Source organism: Stigmatopora nigra, chromosome 6 (assembly GCF_051989575.1).
Source record: "Stigmatopora nigra isolate UIUO_SnigA chromosome 6, RoL_Snig_1.1, whole genome shotgun sequence".
Lineage (NCBI taxonomy): Eukaryota > Metazoa > Chordata > Actinopteri > Syngnathiformes > Syngnathidae > Stigmatopora > Stigmatopora nigra.
In genome coordinates this window covers 6,827,089-6,842,428 of record NC_135513.1, presented here as the reverse complement: position 1 = coordinate 6,842,428, position 15,340 = coordinate 6,827,089, and the positions used below count along the sequence as shown (strand labels likewise).

At 39.9% G+C, this 15,340-nt stretch overlaps 3 protein-coding genes across 6 annotated transcripts; 1 reads left to right on the top strand and 2 right to left on the bottom strand.

Moving 5' to 3' along the window:
- Positions 1-305: 305 nt before the first annotated feature.
- rhot1b (ras homolog family member T1) lies at positions 306-9,854 on the bottom strand. 4 transcript variants are annotated; one of them, XM_077718566.1, is made up of 20 exons: positions 9,465-9,854; positions 8,495-8,553; positions 8,327-8,408; positions 8,168-8,211; positions 8,033-8,086; positions 7,463-7,515; positions 7,270-7,378; positions 6,617-6,718; positions 6,033-6,131; positions 5,841-5,949; positions 5,543-5,663; positions 5,376-5,460; positions 5,007-5,152; positions 4,441-4,541; positions 4,173-4,303; positions 3,955-4,038; positions 3,532-3,654; positions 3,250-3,452; positions 2,264-2,386; positions 306-1,393 (listed from the first exon to the last, which is right to left on the bottom strand). In XM_077718566.1, the coding sequence occupies exons 1-20, from the start codon at positions 9,499-9,501 to the stop codon at positions 1,276-1,278; spliced, it is 1,983 nt and encodes a 660-aa protein (XP_077574692.1). In that variant the 5' UTR covers positions 9,502-9,854; the 3' UTR covers positions 306-1,275. The 4 variants fall into 4 exon arrangements, with proteins under 4 accessions (XP_077574692.1, XP_077574694.1, XP_077574696.1 ...); XM_077718568.1 differs by having other exon boundaries at positions 3,955-4,035; XM_077718570.1 differs by lacking the exon at positions 2,264-2,386 and having other exon boundaries at positions 3,955-4,035.
- On the top strand, positions 9,694-12,195 carry tefm (transcription elongation factor, mitochondrial). Its single transcript, XM_077718575.1, has 5 exons — positions 9,694-10,049; positions 10,360-10,856; positions 10,980-11,129; positions 11,211-11,389; positions 11,468-12,195. The coding sequence occupies exons 1-5, from the start codon at positions 10,007-10,009 to the stop codon at positions 11,733-11,735; spliced, it is 1,137 nt and encodes a 378-aa protein (XP_077574701.1). The 5' UTR covers positions 9,694-10,006; the 3' UTR covers positions 11,736-12,195.
- Positions 12,196-12,972: 777 nt separating this feature from the next.
- LOC144198573 (uncharacterized) lies at positions 12,973-14,860 on the bottom strand. The gene is made up of 6 exons (XM_077719660.1): positions 14,745-14,860; positions 14,442-14,541; positions 14,240-14,352; positions 14,108-14,162; positions 13,647-13,748; positions 12,973-13,566 (listed from the first exon to the last, which is right to left on the bottom strand). Exons 1-6 carry the CDS (start codon positions 14,765-14,767, stop codon positions 13,021-13,023), a joined length of 939 nt encoding a protein of 312 aa, XP_077575786.1. The 5' UTR covers positions 14,768-14,860; the 3' UTR covers positions 12,973-13,020.
- Between the last annotated feature and the right edge of the window lie 480 nt (positions 14,861-15,340).

The window sequence follows — 15,340 nt, the reverse complement described above, 5'->3', positions numbered from 1 at the left end:
TTTGGTTATCTAAAATAAACATATTTGGGAGCATTTTTTACTGTATAACCTGAAAAACGTGCCAGATTAGCAGTTTATGTAAAGAAGAGTTTGAGGTTTTTTTTTTTACAAAAATATTTCCCCAACATCTAAATGGGTTTTACTGGAGAAAGCCATTAAGATCCCTCCCCCCTCTTATACAATGCTGCCATCTACTGTGGGGCAAAATCGGAGACACGTTAAGATTATTTGTACGAGCAATCAAGCTCTACTCATTATCAATTGATTGATAAATTGTGCAAAAATATTCACACAATGTCATAAAATCAGATAAGATGTGTATTTATTGTAAAATTTCCAAAAGGTACATCCAAATGGCCATCACTGTGAACAGTCCTATATTTCTCCGAGTAAGGGATAAATAAACTTATATTTAATCTAATTACAGACTGCAATCATTGCATTTGCATTGTCTGCTATAAGAAAGTTTTATGGTTGACTCACAAGGGCCTTGGGGATGTATAACTTTTTAACTCTAACTGCACATACTAATTCTGGAGAGTAATACAAGGTCAGAAATAATAAATCATATAAACTTGAATTACTGCATGATTCTATATTGTACAAGCAAGCTCATCCACGCATTTGGCCATAAAAAAACTATCAATGCTTAAATGGTACATCAGCCCATATGTACAGGAAAACAAGGGTTATTTACAATATGTACACTAATCACTAATTCTATAAATTTATTTCACACACAGCTGAAAGAAAAGACTATTTATGGAACATTTAACTCTTTTTGTGCCACTGAAGATAATAGACATCCAATTATGTTGATCTTTTCAACTTTCTGCTGGGAATTTAAATGTGTTTGTCACTAGTACAAATTGTATCCATTAGAAGTCAGAGGGCTGGTAGCGAATGAGTATCCGTTCATTCGCTGGCAGCTCCTCCATTTCAAATGGATGTGACGTCCATCACCGCCAATGGCAGCCAGTGAGTTAATGTCCCCAAATAAGCAGCTTAATTTCATATTTTTCCATTGTAAATATATTTTTTCTTTTGCACAAAAGCGCAATAAGCAGCATGACACTATAAAGTAGAAAATTAAATACTCAAATCTTTTCTCTTTTTTCAAGACAGCTATAGACTAGTTTAGTCAGAAATATAATAGCTTTGTAGATGCACTCTATGGACAAAAATATTGGGACACCTTGCTAGTAAAGTGTCTCTATATCATTTTTTTTTAAATAAAGTGTGTAGGAGTACAGTAATAGGAGGTAACAAGAACCATCACCGTGCTTTAAGAAGAACTCTGTACATGGTGAAACCCAGCACGGCAAACATAGTGGCACCGACACTTGCACTCAGCCAGAAAGTAGAGCTCTTCAAGTCTGCTTGGCTCATGTGTCTGAGACAAAGAAAGACAAGCCATTGGAATGCATGATATCATCATTAGACCCTTCAAAAAATGCCTTTGAGGTGCATCAAAAAAGGGATGGTCAAAACAGGATGAAATGGAGAGAAATATACATCAACGATACGTCTGGAATGAAAGTAGGTCATGACGTGGCAAAAAAAAAAAGAAAATAAATCAGGAATGAAAGGAGAGTGACATCAGAATGAAATATCAAAACAGCAACAACATAAGGAAGAGTTGAGATGAAAAATAGAAACACTTCCAACATGAAATAATGGTTAGGGAACACAAAAAGTTGAAAGGTAAGGAAAATATGATGATTGTCAGGTTTTTTTACCTACACTATTATGTTGTGTGCAGTTACCATCAAAAACCTCATCCAATGTCTTTTGGTTTGTTTTGTGCAAAGTTATGTCGTCTACATTTGACATTGATGATTCTGCACTAATAAAATATAAACCCTCATTCACTTTTAAGAATCATTCATTAATGTTAATGTTTAAAAGTCATACTTGGACAATTTTATACACTTTTAAAGAAAAAATAGGGACTTCTATATAAAAATCTGCCAATGGGCAAAAAGTAAAAATTGTCTCAAAATAAGCCTTTACATCCTACAGAAATAATACTTTTTAAAGTGTGATCAGACGTTTTGTGTTTTTGTTTGACAGAAAAACTGTATTTAATTTTGACTGTAAATAATAATAGTATTGACACTGTATAATTATGCTAACAGGTATTGATGAAACTTTTTTAAAGCATTAGTGGGAATTCACTTGTAAAGCAACTTATTTGGATGTATGGAAACGGAAACGAAAATGACGTGGACAAGGGGAGAGAGAAAAGATTGTGGGTGAGGACCTGCGGAGAACCACAGCATGGAGTTTGGCCCTGACCGTCTGGAGCAGCTCGGAGTTGAGCAGGTTCTGACACATGCAGAAGGTGCAGCGGTTACAAGTGCACATACAGCGCAGGCGCGCGTGGCTGAGGAGAAAACACACGCATGCGAGAGGAAGAAGCTTTACAGACAGCGTCATTTAGAAAACTGATCAGTGCTCCCACCAAGAGAAAAAAAGGAATGATAGGAAATATGAAGACATCAGCTATGGTGGACTATAAAAATGTTGTGAAAGTATTGATGCCGCCTGTAGGTTGAGGGAGCCTTAACAAGGTCGGCACCTGAGCCCCGCTGTGCTTGAGGGAGGAAAGACAACATTGCCACAGGGAAGTCATCTGAAGTGAGTGACACAGAAAGGAAGAAGGTATCCAACACAACAAGCTCTAACTGACAATCTTTGTCAGACTGTCATAGCACTTGAATGGAAGTCAGACTTATCCCTTTCATGCGCAAATGTTGACCTTTTTTTACACTAACAGTAGTCATTGATGGCGCAACGCATCAAATCCATTCAGAGACAAAAAAGAAAAGAAAATACAGAAACCAAATAAAAAAGGAGTGAGCGGCCAAAAGAAAGAAAGCTTGAAAGTGATAAGGATGCAATTTAAAGAAAGGATTAATGCAAAAAATGAAGCAAAACAAAGACAAAAAAAAAACAATAGGACTCAGCAAAAGGAAAATAAATGAGGAAGCCAAATGAGTTAAGGAAATGAAGGCACCAAACAAAGTATTGAAAAAAGACAATACAACAATATTGCTCTGATCGTCAACTGATACTGATACACAGTAAAATGAATGGCAGGAAAACTAATTACAGCCTGGGATGTCTCCATGAAGGGCTGTGCTTTATTGATTGGACCACTTTTTGGTTTGTTTCCTTCAGGTATCAGTGCCACAGGAAAACATTGTGCTGTATCTCTTTGTGCAATGACAACATAGGCATACTTACGGGTACATGGCTATGGTGCTGAGTTTGGTGTAGATATCTCTGCTAGGCACTCCCGCAGTGTTGCACGTAAACGACTGCGGAGGAGGCATTTTGTTCTTCCGACAGAACTCCAGAGGGCTACAGCTGTAGAACTGTTTGGTTTCGGGCAGATCCGATTTGGCCGCAATCATCATGCATGGGATCTTGCAGTCTGTCAAGTATTGCTGTGAAAGGAATGGATAAATGCCAGTTTTGAAGCTGAACAATACAGTTTCTTGCAGTGGGTGGGTTTAAAAAGAGCACCTTGAAGACTTTGGCGCAGTAATCAAAAGAGTATGGGTTGCTGACGTCATACACCAAGCAGATGATGTCACAAGCCAGATCAGCATCAGATAGGTAATCCATGTCAGGAAACACTTCATGGAGCTAAAATGACAGAAATAAATACTCTTTGTCAAACTTGATCAAAACATTCTTCAACAGGAACATTGTAACAGTTAGCTACTATTGGCTCCCGGACCCCGTGACCCTTGTGAGGATAAGCAGCTTCAATGATGAGGTCAGAGGGCCACAATCCACTTTGACTAGCGAATGATCACTGTCAGCCTCTCCCGTTTGGAATGGATTGGACTTATAGTTTGTCAAAGGCTTTAAAAGTCAAACGAGCTGAGCACTCTACAAAGGGTTAAGTAAAAAGTCAGCCATGAGGGCTAGAAAGAAACTTACTAGAAGGTATTTCTCCTGACCGTAAACAAAGGTTGTGCTGATGGCATAATAAGATTTATGTTCCTCTTTGATCGTTTGCTGCTGCTGAAACAACAACAAATACACATAAGTACTAATAAACAAAATGTCTGATTTTAAACAAAACAGTATGTAAAGTTAAACCAGAGTGACAAATTCCCTATTCCTTTATCATGGGGGAAAATTTTATGGTGGTTTACCATCAAGTTTCTCCCCAAAAAGGCTTGGAGAAAGCCGCTCTTCCCGCTGCCGACATCTCCAAAGACATTGCAGCGGAAAACACTGCGTTGTGTCTGCTTCTTCTGCAGGTCAATCTTCTTATCCCTGGTCACTGTAGGGGCAAACGCCACGTAAGCATCACAGGATTAGTTCTTACCTGTCTCGTGCACGTCAGAAGCTCGCAAGTCTAATAAGGGCGTAGCACTCATTATATGTGGTAAAAGATGAAGCTGCGTTGATCCTGTTTACCTGTCATTCCTGCCGCTTGAGACTCCTGCTCTGCAATGATTGAATAACCAAGGTAGCCCAAATATTCCAAGCAACGCTGCACATCCAGATATGTTGTCAACCTGGTTCAACAAAAAATACATTCCAACCAATTTATCAAATAGACAACTTGACAATTTACATGACAAAAGATGGAATATGAATTGCCAACCATTAGTTTCGCTGAAAAAACTGAAAATATGGAATAGTTACAAGAATACCATAACTTCACCTACTTAAAATAATTATAATTCATATGAAAACTACACTTGCCACTTTTGGCAGAATGAAAACTCCTTTAAGTATGAAACAAACAAACAAACAACAGCAACTTGCAAATTAAGTAAAGTGTTCTGAGATTGCAACATGGACTGTGATTAAAATGACTATATTTTTTACTCAAATTTCTTATTAATGAATCCTAATTAGTGCATTAAACTGATCGGCACCACTAGTTAATACATATATATATATATTTTTTTTTTAATAATAAAACAATGACCCAACTCTGCATTGGCTACAGTGAATGGTGAAAAGACGCCACTCACGTCCATTGTGAAAGATAACCTTGGTAGGTGATCCAACCCTGCTCATTGGTGCACACTGTGTTGTTGACATCAGCACCCCAAGGCATGTAGGGAAAAACATCAAACAGGTCCCTCAGCTCCTCAGGTGACAAGGCACAGTCACGGTCCTGACAACACAGCACAGCACGTGACTCACTTTCACTCTTGCGCATTTCTCCCTAAGCTCACAGCTAATTCCCTTGTCAACAAGGGAAATCAAGCCGCAGCAGGGGGTCACCACTATCTGCAGGGGGTGGGAGGCACTCAGGTTATGAACAGCAAGGCACGCAGAGCAGCTTTACTCAGAGGGGAAAGTACACGCAGAGCTAGATGACAAGGATTAGACTGTACCTTGTCATGTTTGTCGAATACGCTCTGCAGGAAGAGGTAGGCTGTGTGATTGAGCTCAGTGGTACAGTCGGGAGGAACTTTCAACCTGTAACAGCAAGTAGAACACAATTAAAAAAGGAACATTGTGAACTTGGTACATTTGGTTCCATCAGAGCCTGAAGACATACGGAGGAAAGAGATAGTCCTGATTGAGTTCCAGGTCGTCATCGTATCCAAACCTTCTCAGTACCGTCCAAGTGGTTTCGTGACGACCTCGCTGAATGAATAGCGTGTGGAGGAATAGGAAGCCTGGAGAGGGACGTCAAAGCAACAGCTCATTACAAGTTAAGGGCAAGATGTGAGGAATATAAAATCAGTGCAACTTGACCATTTGAGCAACAAGATGTAGTAAGAATATTAAAAAAGCAAAAAGAAGGGAATACATCTTGAGATTGATTTCATGTGCAATACATTAGTGTCACAAACCTTTTAGAGTGAGTCCATTGTCGCACACTCCGTCAATTAAATTTTTCCTTACAACATTTTTAACATCCTCCAATGCCTGCGGCTCCAGTGGCATGTTGAAACACGTTCTCTGTATGCAAGGAATGTAAAAATGGCGTTTACTTTCTGTTTGACTTATTGGAAACATTGTAATTGTATAAAGAGGTAGTTTACCTGAAAGAAATTGAGCTCATTATCATTTAGAATACCATCGTTGTCCAAGTCAGACACTTTGAAGATTCGGGTCAGCGCTTTGACACAAAGTGGTTTCATCTGTGTCCAAAACACAACTTTATGATACATTTTCATTTCTGATGAACCTCATACAGGGAGCAACGGTGCACACATTTTTTCTATTCATTGGTTATCACTGAGAAAGTCCATCTTTCACTTCTATGTACTAAAATTTGCTGCATTAGGCATACATAACATAAATATAGCTTTCTTTGAATATATGCATATGCATTTGGCCCAATTGGATCCGGTCCAACTGTTATTAATGAAATTAGACTTGCAAATGTAAAATGACTTTAGTCCAATTTAATTACAGTGGCAACTTGTAATAAATTAATCCACCAATTATTATTCTGATAAATCTATAAAAAGTGAAATAATTGTAGGTCTCGTTTAATCTAAAGCGACAAATATTATAGAACTGTACAGTCATGCAATACTAGGGTTTTTGCAGTATTGCATGAGGAGACCAGCAATTATGACTTAATGTACTAGTTTATCATTACATTTATGTTGACACTTACATCTTTCTTCTCCGGACAGTAGAGAGGGCCTGTGGGATGAAGGACAGCCTTTTGGGCGTAGTAGAAAAGCTCTGAGATATTCTTCAAATTCTTCGATGAGCACTAAAATCAAGAAAAGTGGGGAATGGTTAAAAAGTCTGGAATTTTTTCACTGAACATGAAATACAAGGACCCGTGTACAAAATATAGGACAGCACAAAGTTACTATAATTGACATTGAAAGTCCAGTAAAAATGTTCATTATGTCACTCATGATATTTTAACAGCTCATTGGTTCATTAACAACAACAATTGGATTTAGGAGGGTACATTAACATTCTCAGTAACCATGTTCACGTGTGAACGTTTTGCTCAGCCAGACAGGGTATTAAAACACGGAATCTGTCTGAGCACCATGTCGGCTGTGATTATCCCTTCTGTGAATACACAGGTGATGACCCAGTAGCGGGAATTCTTTAAGTGATAAGTCAATTAGTATCATGTTCATGCTGTCAATTGGATTGAACGTTTAAAAAAAAGCACATAACCACTTTTTAACTTCTGAAAAGATTCTAGAATCAAACATCTTGATTATATTGGACAGCAAAATCAACCAAAATATTGAATTTTTGTTATTTTTTGACTTCACATGAAGTCATAACAACATTTCCCACCTCAACACAGGTCTCGATCTCGCTGTACTGATTCATAATTGGGAGGATCGTGTCCATGCTGCTGTGCTCCACTAGGTCTGACTTGTTTCCCACCAGGATGAGAGGAACCCTGGACATAGACACGATGTTAGGCTTTTCTGGTTTTTTTTATTTATTTTTTTTTATTTCTTTAAAAAAAAAATTTAATTCATACCTGCTGTCCTTGTCCGTGTTGTCAAGAATGAGTGGAATCCAGTAACTGGTCACCTAATGGAGTTCAATGAGCAATTGTAATTCCTCTCTGAATATGTACAATTTATTTCTATACTCTTAATAGTTATTTTGTTATTCTTACACATGCAAGAGAAGATGCATTCACAAATTTATATTTACTTTCAAACAACTATGCACAAACATGACAGCATCATCTTAATACAAAACATTTACTTTGACTTGAGTTGGCTTGCTTAAATGATTCACTACTTTATCTCAGACATATTGAGCTATATCCCACTCACAATTCATACCAATGAAAGTTGCATCAATGAATTTCGATAGTCAAGTCATCGTTAAGAGATCGTGTTTAATTCAAAATACTCAATCTGTGGAATTTTAGCCTCTAAAATATATTGACATTGTTTGTAAAGAAAAGAAAGGACTTCCTGGGGAAACAATTCTAATCATGTTCATTTTGCAGATGACTGAGGAAACTCAACAGCAAGGAGGAAAAACATGCTGTTAAATAGCCATAGCCACCATTATTAGTTCTCAGAAGAAAACTCACCTTCTCTATTGATGTCTTGTTGTTAACAGAGTACACGATGCAAATCACATTTGCCTGAAGGAAAAGAGAGAGAGAAAGGGGTTATTTGCTTAAGTAACTCTGTACTGGACATAGAAAAAAACCCTAAAAACTGACCTTTGAGATTTCCTGAAGCAACTGCTCGTCTGTCTGCTCAACTTCTACACACAGAAGACAAATGTAGTGTAGTGGAGGAAGGTTACCAGCAGTAGCAATGTAGAAAAGAAACATAGGTATTGAGAGAATGGGCTGTAACTATACAGCACTTTGAATTACCTGAATAGTCCACAATGTGTGTGGGGACTCTCTCTGGGGTGACATCAGCAGGTATGGTTATCTCCTCAGCTCGGTAAGGAACCTGACCACACGCATTTATATGGCTTCAATGGGGAGGCTGATTTGTTTCCAATTGAATGCACAAAATTTATGCTAAGTGTAACTTACCACGGTTGGGAACTCCTCGCTGACCAGGGACATGATTAGTGAAGTCTTCCCCACCTTGGCTGTGATTCAAACAAAATAAGAACATTAAAGACACAGCATAAAACTACACCATCTGCAAGTTGCATACAGTTCAATGTAAATGTTGAATGGTATTAATTAGTTAACACCACTATGTTGAGCAAACGGATCAACCACTAAGTTATCACAATCCTTAACTCTGACATTTATTCTTATTTTTAACAATATATTTGAAAAGGGTCTTAAATGAATGATTCCAAAATAAAAAAAATCTTTAGTTTACCAAGTTTTAATCTTAGATTTGATTCAAGTCATCTATCTCAGTGACTGCTCTATACAGTATATTAGAGCTATCACGCTTTGCTTTATATAAAAATAAACCGAGGGCGGCCCGGGAAAGCGAGTGGTTAGCACGTCGGCCTCACAGCTCTGGGGTCGTGGGTTCAAATACAGGTCATGTCCATCTGTGTGGAGTTTGCATGTTCTCCCCAAGGAGCCTGCGTGGGTTTCCTCTGGGTACTCCAGTTTCCTCCCACATTGCAAAAACATGCATGGTAGTCTGATGGGACACTTTAAATTGCCCCTAGGTATGAGTGCATGGTTGTCCGTCTCCTTGTGCCCTGCGATCGGCTAGCCACCGATTCAGGGTGTCCCCCGCCTCTGGCCTGTAGACAGCTGGGATTGGCTCCAGCACCCCCCGCGAACCTATTGAGGCTAAGGCGGTTCAGAAAATGAGATGATGAGAAAAATAAATTGATAGCTAGGAGTGTTACCAGTGGGTGTGACCTTCAAGATTATGTATGGCATGAATTATGTAATGAGATCAATAGCAAATGAGATGGACAAATTGTAATAAAAATGCTTGCTAGCACACAGTGCAACATTGCATGCAGCGCAGCAATGCAGATGGACACTAGATGGATATCAATTTGAAAATAAACGGTCAACTCACGTTCTCCAACCAGTAAAATCCTGACGTCCTTTCGCATTGTCGCCGGTGTGTAGTTCACCCACGCCACAGCCGTGCATCAACGTGTCAGGCATTTAGGATGCCCGTAAGCGAGGAGGATGCGCACACCCGGAAAGCAAAAGGGGCTAGCGACCTACTACATTCGCATGCCACGGAGCGATCCCACTCTTAAATGTTCAAATCAAGACGGGAAGTGGTTGCAAGAAAAACAATGAACGCTAACGTGGAATGGTTAAATTACCGGGTGCGTCATGAGCTACAAGGTGACGAGGATTTTAAGAGCGACAACAGTGAGCCCACTTGGCTAATCTACTGTGACAGCGATAGCACAAGCGCGGTGGTGGCTGGGCTCTTTGGTCACGCCTCTTTCAGTCAGCTGACATGCACTGGATCGCATGCGGAACCTCTATCCTTGTGAACGTTTGAGGGGACATTGTTAAAGCGTCGGACAAAAACTAAAGGACAACTGATAGGTTTGAGATGTCAAAAATACTTTGAACCAACACTAGATTTTCTCGACGAACATGTGGGTCGCTCGGCGATTTCTATCGTCTGTTGCCCCTAGTCGTAAGTGGAATTACATTTCTTAGCCAATCTGTGATTGCATTACGTGATTATCTTACTTGTTCTAGTAGCAAACTGCGATTTTCTATCGTCTAAAGTTTTTGTTATACGCACTCGTAAAGTGTTAATTGCCGTCAAAGTCACTCTGACATGATTGGATGTTAATCGCTGTCAAAGTCACTGACATGATTGAACGTGTATATCTGTCAAAATCACTAACACATGATTTGACGTCTATTGCCGTCAAAATCACTGAAACATAATTGTCTGATCATCATCAATGGCAGCTAAGTACTTTATGTTACCTGTGCAGGTCAGTATGCCGGCCACCCATGCTTGTTCCGCCGCCTTCGTCTGGGGTCTTTGTCGGAGATGGAGCTGCGCTACCTGCAGTGCACGTGCTGTTGGAGGAGTCGAATCCCCATGGCTGGAATTGAGACCCTCAATGCCACCATCTCGCCACCACTCTGTGAAGAGGACAACCATAACGAGAAAGTCCCCATTGCTCTCGATACCTGCTATAGCTCTGAGCAGCGCGATGTTATCCTGAAGATGCTGAACAACGCCTCGCTGACAGAGCTGGCAGATGTCAAGTTCCTCCGAGGACGTAAATCTGCCAACATAGTGGATTACCGAAGCAAACACGGACCCTTCAAAACGCTGGAAAGTGTGGTAAACGTACCACTCCTGAAGCATAAAAGTGCCATGGTTGTATTTGAGGCTATCCTCAATCCGGCCACGGGAAAGAAGAAGATGCGCATCCATATTGCCAAATTCATCAGGCCTGAGGTGGACAAATCCTGGTTGGAGGTAAAATCATTTGTCACATTAAATCACCCAACCCTTTGTGCACCTATTATCTTATTCTGGCAAAATACTATTAATCATTTACAAGGTTTCATCTTGGTCACATTTTTTCATTATGCAAACCAGGATGCCAACTCCATCGTTTCACTAGTATGTGGTACCAATCGAATAGCATGGGCACACATGGGAAGAGGAATGGCCGTAATGGACTGGCAGCACCTTGATTGTCCAAACTTCCTGAAGGGCACTTATATGGCATCCGCCTATTTAAATGATGTGAGTTTCCCTCTGAAAGCAACAACCTACCAATTTAATCATTGTTGTACCTAGTGTGATAATTGGGTTTGTGATCATCAGGTGTCAGAAGTGGTTTCCGTCCTCCCTACGGCGGATTTCTACATCATTGAAAAGCCGGCTATTTCAGTTCAAAACACTGCGCTCTTCCCAATTATGGCGCACATGAGATCAGTGGAGGCCATACTGTTTGCGCTCTTGGAGCCCAGAAAGCTCTCAGAGGACTCCAACATTCATCCCAGGTTTGATGCTTTTTGCTTTGAAATTGTATTTATATTTCTGCAATGCAGACACTTAAACTTGGCACAATCTCCTCACAGAGTCCTGAACATGATGCGCACCGCTGTGGGACGTCACTTTGGGCTCATGGTGGGCGAATCCCGGACCAGCGGGGCGCCGGTGGTACGGCAACTGATGACTGAGTCGGTCACGCAGAAGATGCCACGGATAAACTTCCCACCTGATCTGCTGGTGAAGTACAGGAACTGGTTCCACATGGGCAACAGAAGAGGTGGAGGAGAGGAACTCTGTGATGCTCTGCTGCAGGCGCTTGCTTTTTATGAACTGCTCAATCAATCTTCTTCCTAGTCTTCACGGACCTGGCAATATGAATAATAATATACATGTCAGACAACTTAGTGTAACTTATTGACTGCCACTGACAGCGATAAGGCATCATTTTTACAATTGCTGTTTATTTTTCAGCTCAGTTATCACTAAAACAGTGGTCCTGATGGGTACAGGATTTAATTTGAACCAAACAAGGCAACAACTTTTTACCAATCTGGTGTTTTACAAATGTATTCAGTCAATTGAATTTCAGGTGCTAGTTCCCATGTTTATTTTTCCATGCTGGAAATGTTGGAAACCAGGATCCTTGCTCCTTGAACTGTCTGTCGGCAAAACGTCTGTTGGCAAAACGTCTGTCGGCAAAATGTCTGTCGGCAAAACGTCTGTCGGCAAAACGTCTGTCGGCAAAACGTCTGTCGGCAAAACGTCTGTTGGCGAAATTTCTTTCGGTGAATAAATGTACTCGACTTTTACCTGAGTCCTCAGTCTTGCATGCCCTAGCTAACTAACAGTTAGCGTATGTAATACAGGGGTGGCCAATTCCGGTCCTCGAGAGCGGTGTTTTCCATATCTTCCCCCATCAACACACCTGAATAAAATATTCTGGATTGGTATCAAGTTTCTGTTTCAGGACAGCTTGCTGATGAGTTGATTTTGATTCAGGTGAGGTAGAGGACATTAGTAAGACAGTAATGTATTAACATCTAAATCTAATATATATAGACGCACTGTGTTATACGGCACACCCTAAATTAATTGCTTATTTCATTTTTTTCACAGAAAAGGGGCACCGATACGCTTTATACGGGTCGACAAAAGAGGCTGGTATTATGTTATGCATCCACTAGACGGTGCTGCGCTAGAGGAAATGTCAACAAAACAGTCAGAGAGGTCAGTCAAACTTTATTAATAGATTATTAATCAGTTTTCTGACAACTCCATTCACTCCCAATAACATTAATAACTATGTTATTTATGCGGGTGAACTGTGCGTGCAATCACATACACAATGAGGCAATGTAATATTCAGCTGTTGACGTCCAAATTCACAATATGACCAATCTTGTTCAACTATAAACACAAAAGAAACACATGAAGCTTACTTTATTGACCGACACATTTATAAAGCTAGGGTGCCATAAGGGTTCAGTGTACATACCTGTTTTGTGTTTGAACATTTGAGAAACACAATAATATAGAACAAAATATTTTATTGATACACATGAACACATGTCTGTCTCTATTTACAGTATATACATAGCAATTTTAGTGCAGGTACATCATTGGAGCCTGGCCTTAAAAATTAAAGTAGTATATCAGGGCCATTGTCGATCATTTCCCCAATAGCAAACTTGACTTCTATCCGTGCAGTGAAGAAGGTGCAATCCCAGCTTAGCAAGGGAAATTTTGCGGAGGTATTAAGAACATTGAAGAAAAGCTTTTGGATAATTTCCCCAGCAATAGCAGTGCAAATTTTCAGCACATTGTCCCGTGTGATGCCTTGACGGACACAAGGGATGGAAAAAACAGCGTCGGTGAGCATACTAGCAATCTCCTTGCTGGCGCACTCAGATCTATGCTGAAATGTTGCTGTCAATGGCTCCTCATTCCCAGTCGTGTTCAACTTGGCAAAAAGGGAACGAAGTGCCGAATGGAGGATTTTGCCCACAATGGGCGCTGTGGCGAGGTGGAAATCTGAGTCCAGTGTCAATCTTTGTGTCTCAGCCACCTCAGTGCTGCTCAAACATCTGTTCAGGTCCAGGTTTAGATCATGCAGAAATATCTTGATGTCCATTTCGGCTAGTGGGGTCACAGTGGAAAGGTACTCGTGGAGGCCTTCGAGTGTGACCTTGGCAAGAAAAAAGAAAAGAAAAAGAGTTCACAAATTGTCTCACATGGGTTATTTTGTAGAGACAATCATTGCTTTACCTTTCTATTCAACAATTGCGAAAACTGTTCTTCTTGGGAGAAATCCTTGCAGACTTGCCCGTGAATTTGATTCAGGCACAGTTGCCTTGCCCTCATCCAGGCCTGCATGTAAAAAACAAAGTCACAAGTTAAAGGTCTGCATGCTACAATTTAACAATGCAGTGGCACCATGGAAGTTTGGACTTTGGTTCTGACTATTTCAATTTGGCCCAATTGAATGCACACCATTTATACATATAGTATATGATATGATACTTTCAACTAGAGATATGATTTTGAAATGAAGATATAGTACTGCATATGCAAACTCCTACGCCCCAATTATTCAGTGTATCCTAATACCTTATGTTTACACATGACTTTCGTTCTCCTTCCCAAAAAATCAATACATTGAAAATATTGCAATACAACACATATGCTATCCAAAGAATTCCACATTCTGACTATTTTTGTGAACTTACCATCTGCAGAAGAGCAAACATCCCGGGATCCACTGTGGTTTTAAAGCTGCAGAACCTTTAAAATGGGCATAAATCATAGATTATTCCTCAAATCCATATGTGCATTTTCACATGAGCCACTTTGGTACTCACTCCTGCTGGAAGTTTCTTTTGCTCAGCAACCACTGCTTCATGGTTTCAGCTGAGATATTGGACGGAACCCTTTTCTCCTTCTCCAAAAGCATAAATTGCCTCATGTAGGTTTTCTGCAAAAGCACACAGCAAGAATATCTGAATATGCTCCACTCCAACGGAGTATGAGCAAGCCATATTGATTGCATTTGACATGACTTGCCTCGACATTGTACATGTGCTGCTCCTGCTCTGAGAAAGACGTGGGTTGCATCTGGAGGAGTTGGTCAATTGCACAGTCAACACTTTCATTAAAGTGAGCTCTAGAAAAAACAAAAGGAAAAAAAAAACAATGACACAATGAAAACACACAGTATCATTGGGAGTATAATGCAATATCAAAATGTCTCATTTATAAAGAGCAGATACATCATTAATGGTTACAATTTTCCAGTTTAGTATGTCCAATGATCAAATCAAAATAATATTAATCTTGCAAAAATGACATTTCCAAGTTTTGACTTACCTCATGAAAGATAGAACCTCCATCGCTGGACTGATGAGAAAAAGCTGTCTTTCTGAAGTGAGTCAAAAGACAAAAGTGCTGAAGTACCTGGGAGGTAAATTGTATATATACCCATCAAAAATATATAACTAAATATATGTGGCTCCGCCCTGTGATGTTCTTTCGAGATGAAAGAATCAAAGGGCCACAACCAATGTGGAAGCTCCGTCTGTAATGTAATGAGATGAAAGAGAAAATGCATTTTAACGTTTTAAAAACAGAAATGGACTTATATTACAGCTCCAATAACATGGTACAGTTGCTTATAAATAGTTGATGGTATTTAATTTATTGCCTGCCATTGACATCCATGAGCGTCTAATTCAGTTCCATGCTGAAACCGTTTCGCTTTTATAGTTACATGCCTAGCAGTTTTGTTGAGGATGTTGTGGTCAACATATGTTAAGCATAATATTGTTATTAGTATAATTATTATTATAAAGACAAAAAAATGCTAACATTGTCACCATCATATACTATGGGGGTCCGCAGGAGGCGGGGCCTCGGTCCAAACGGGGGATCACAGAGCGTGACGTCACCAGAACCCCTTTGCTCTT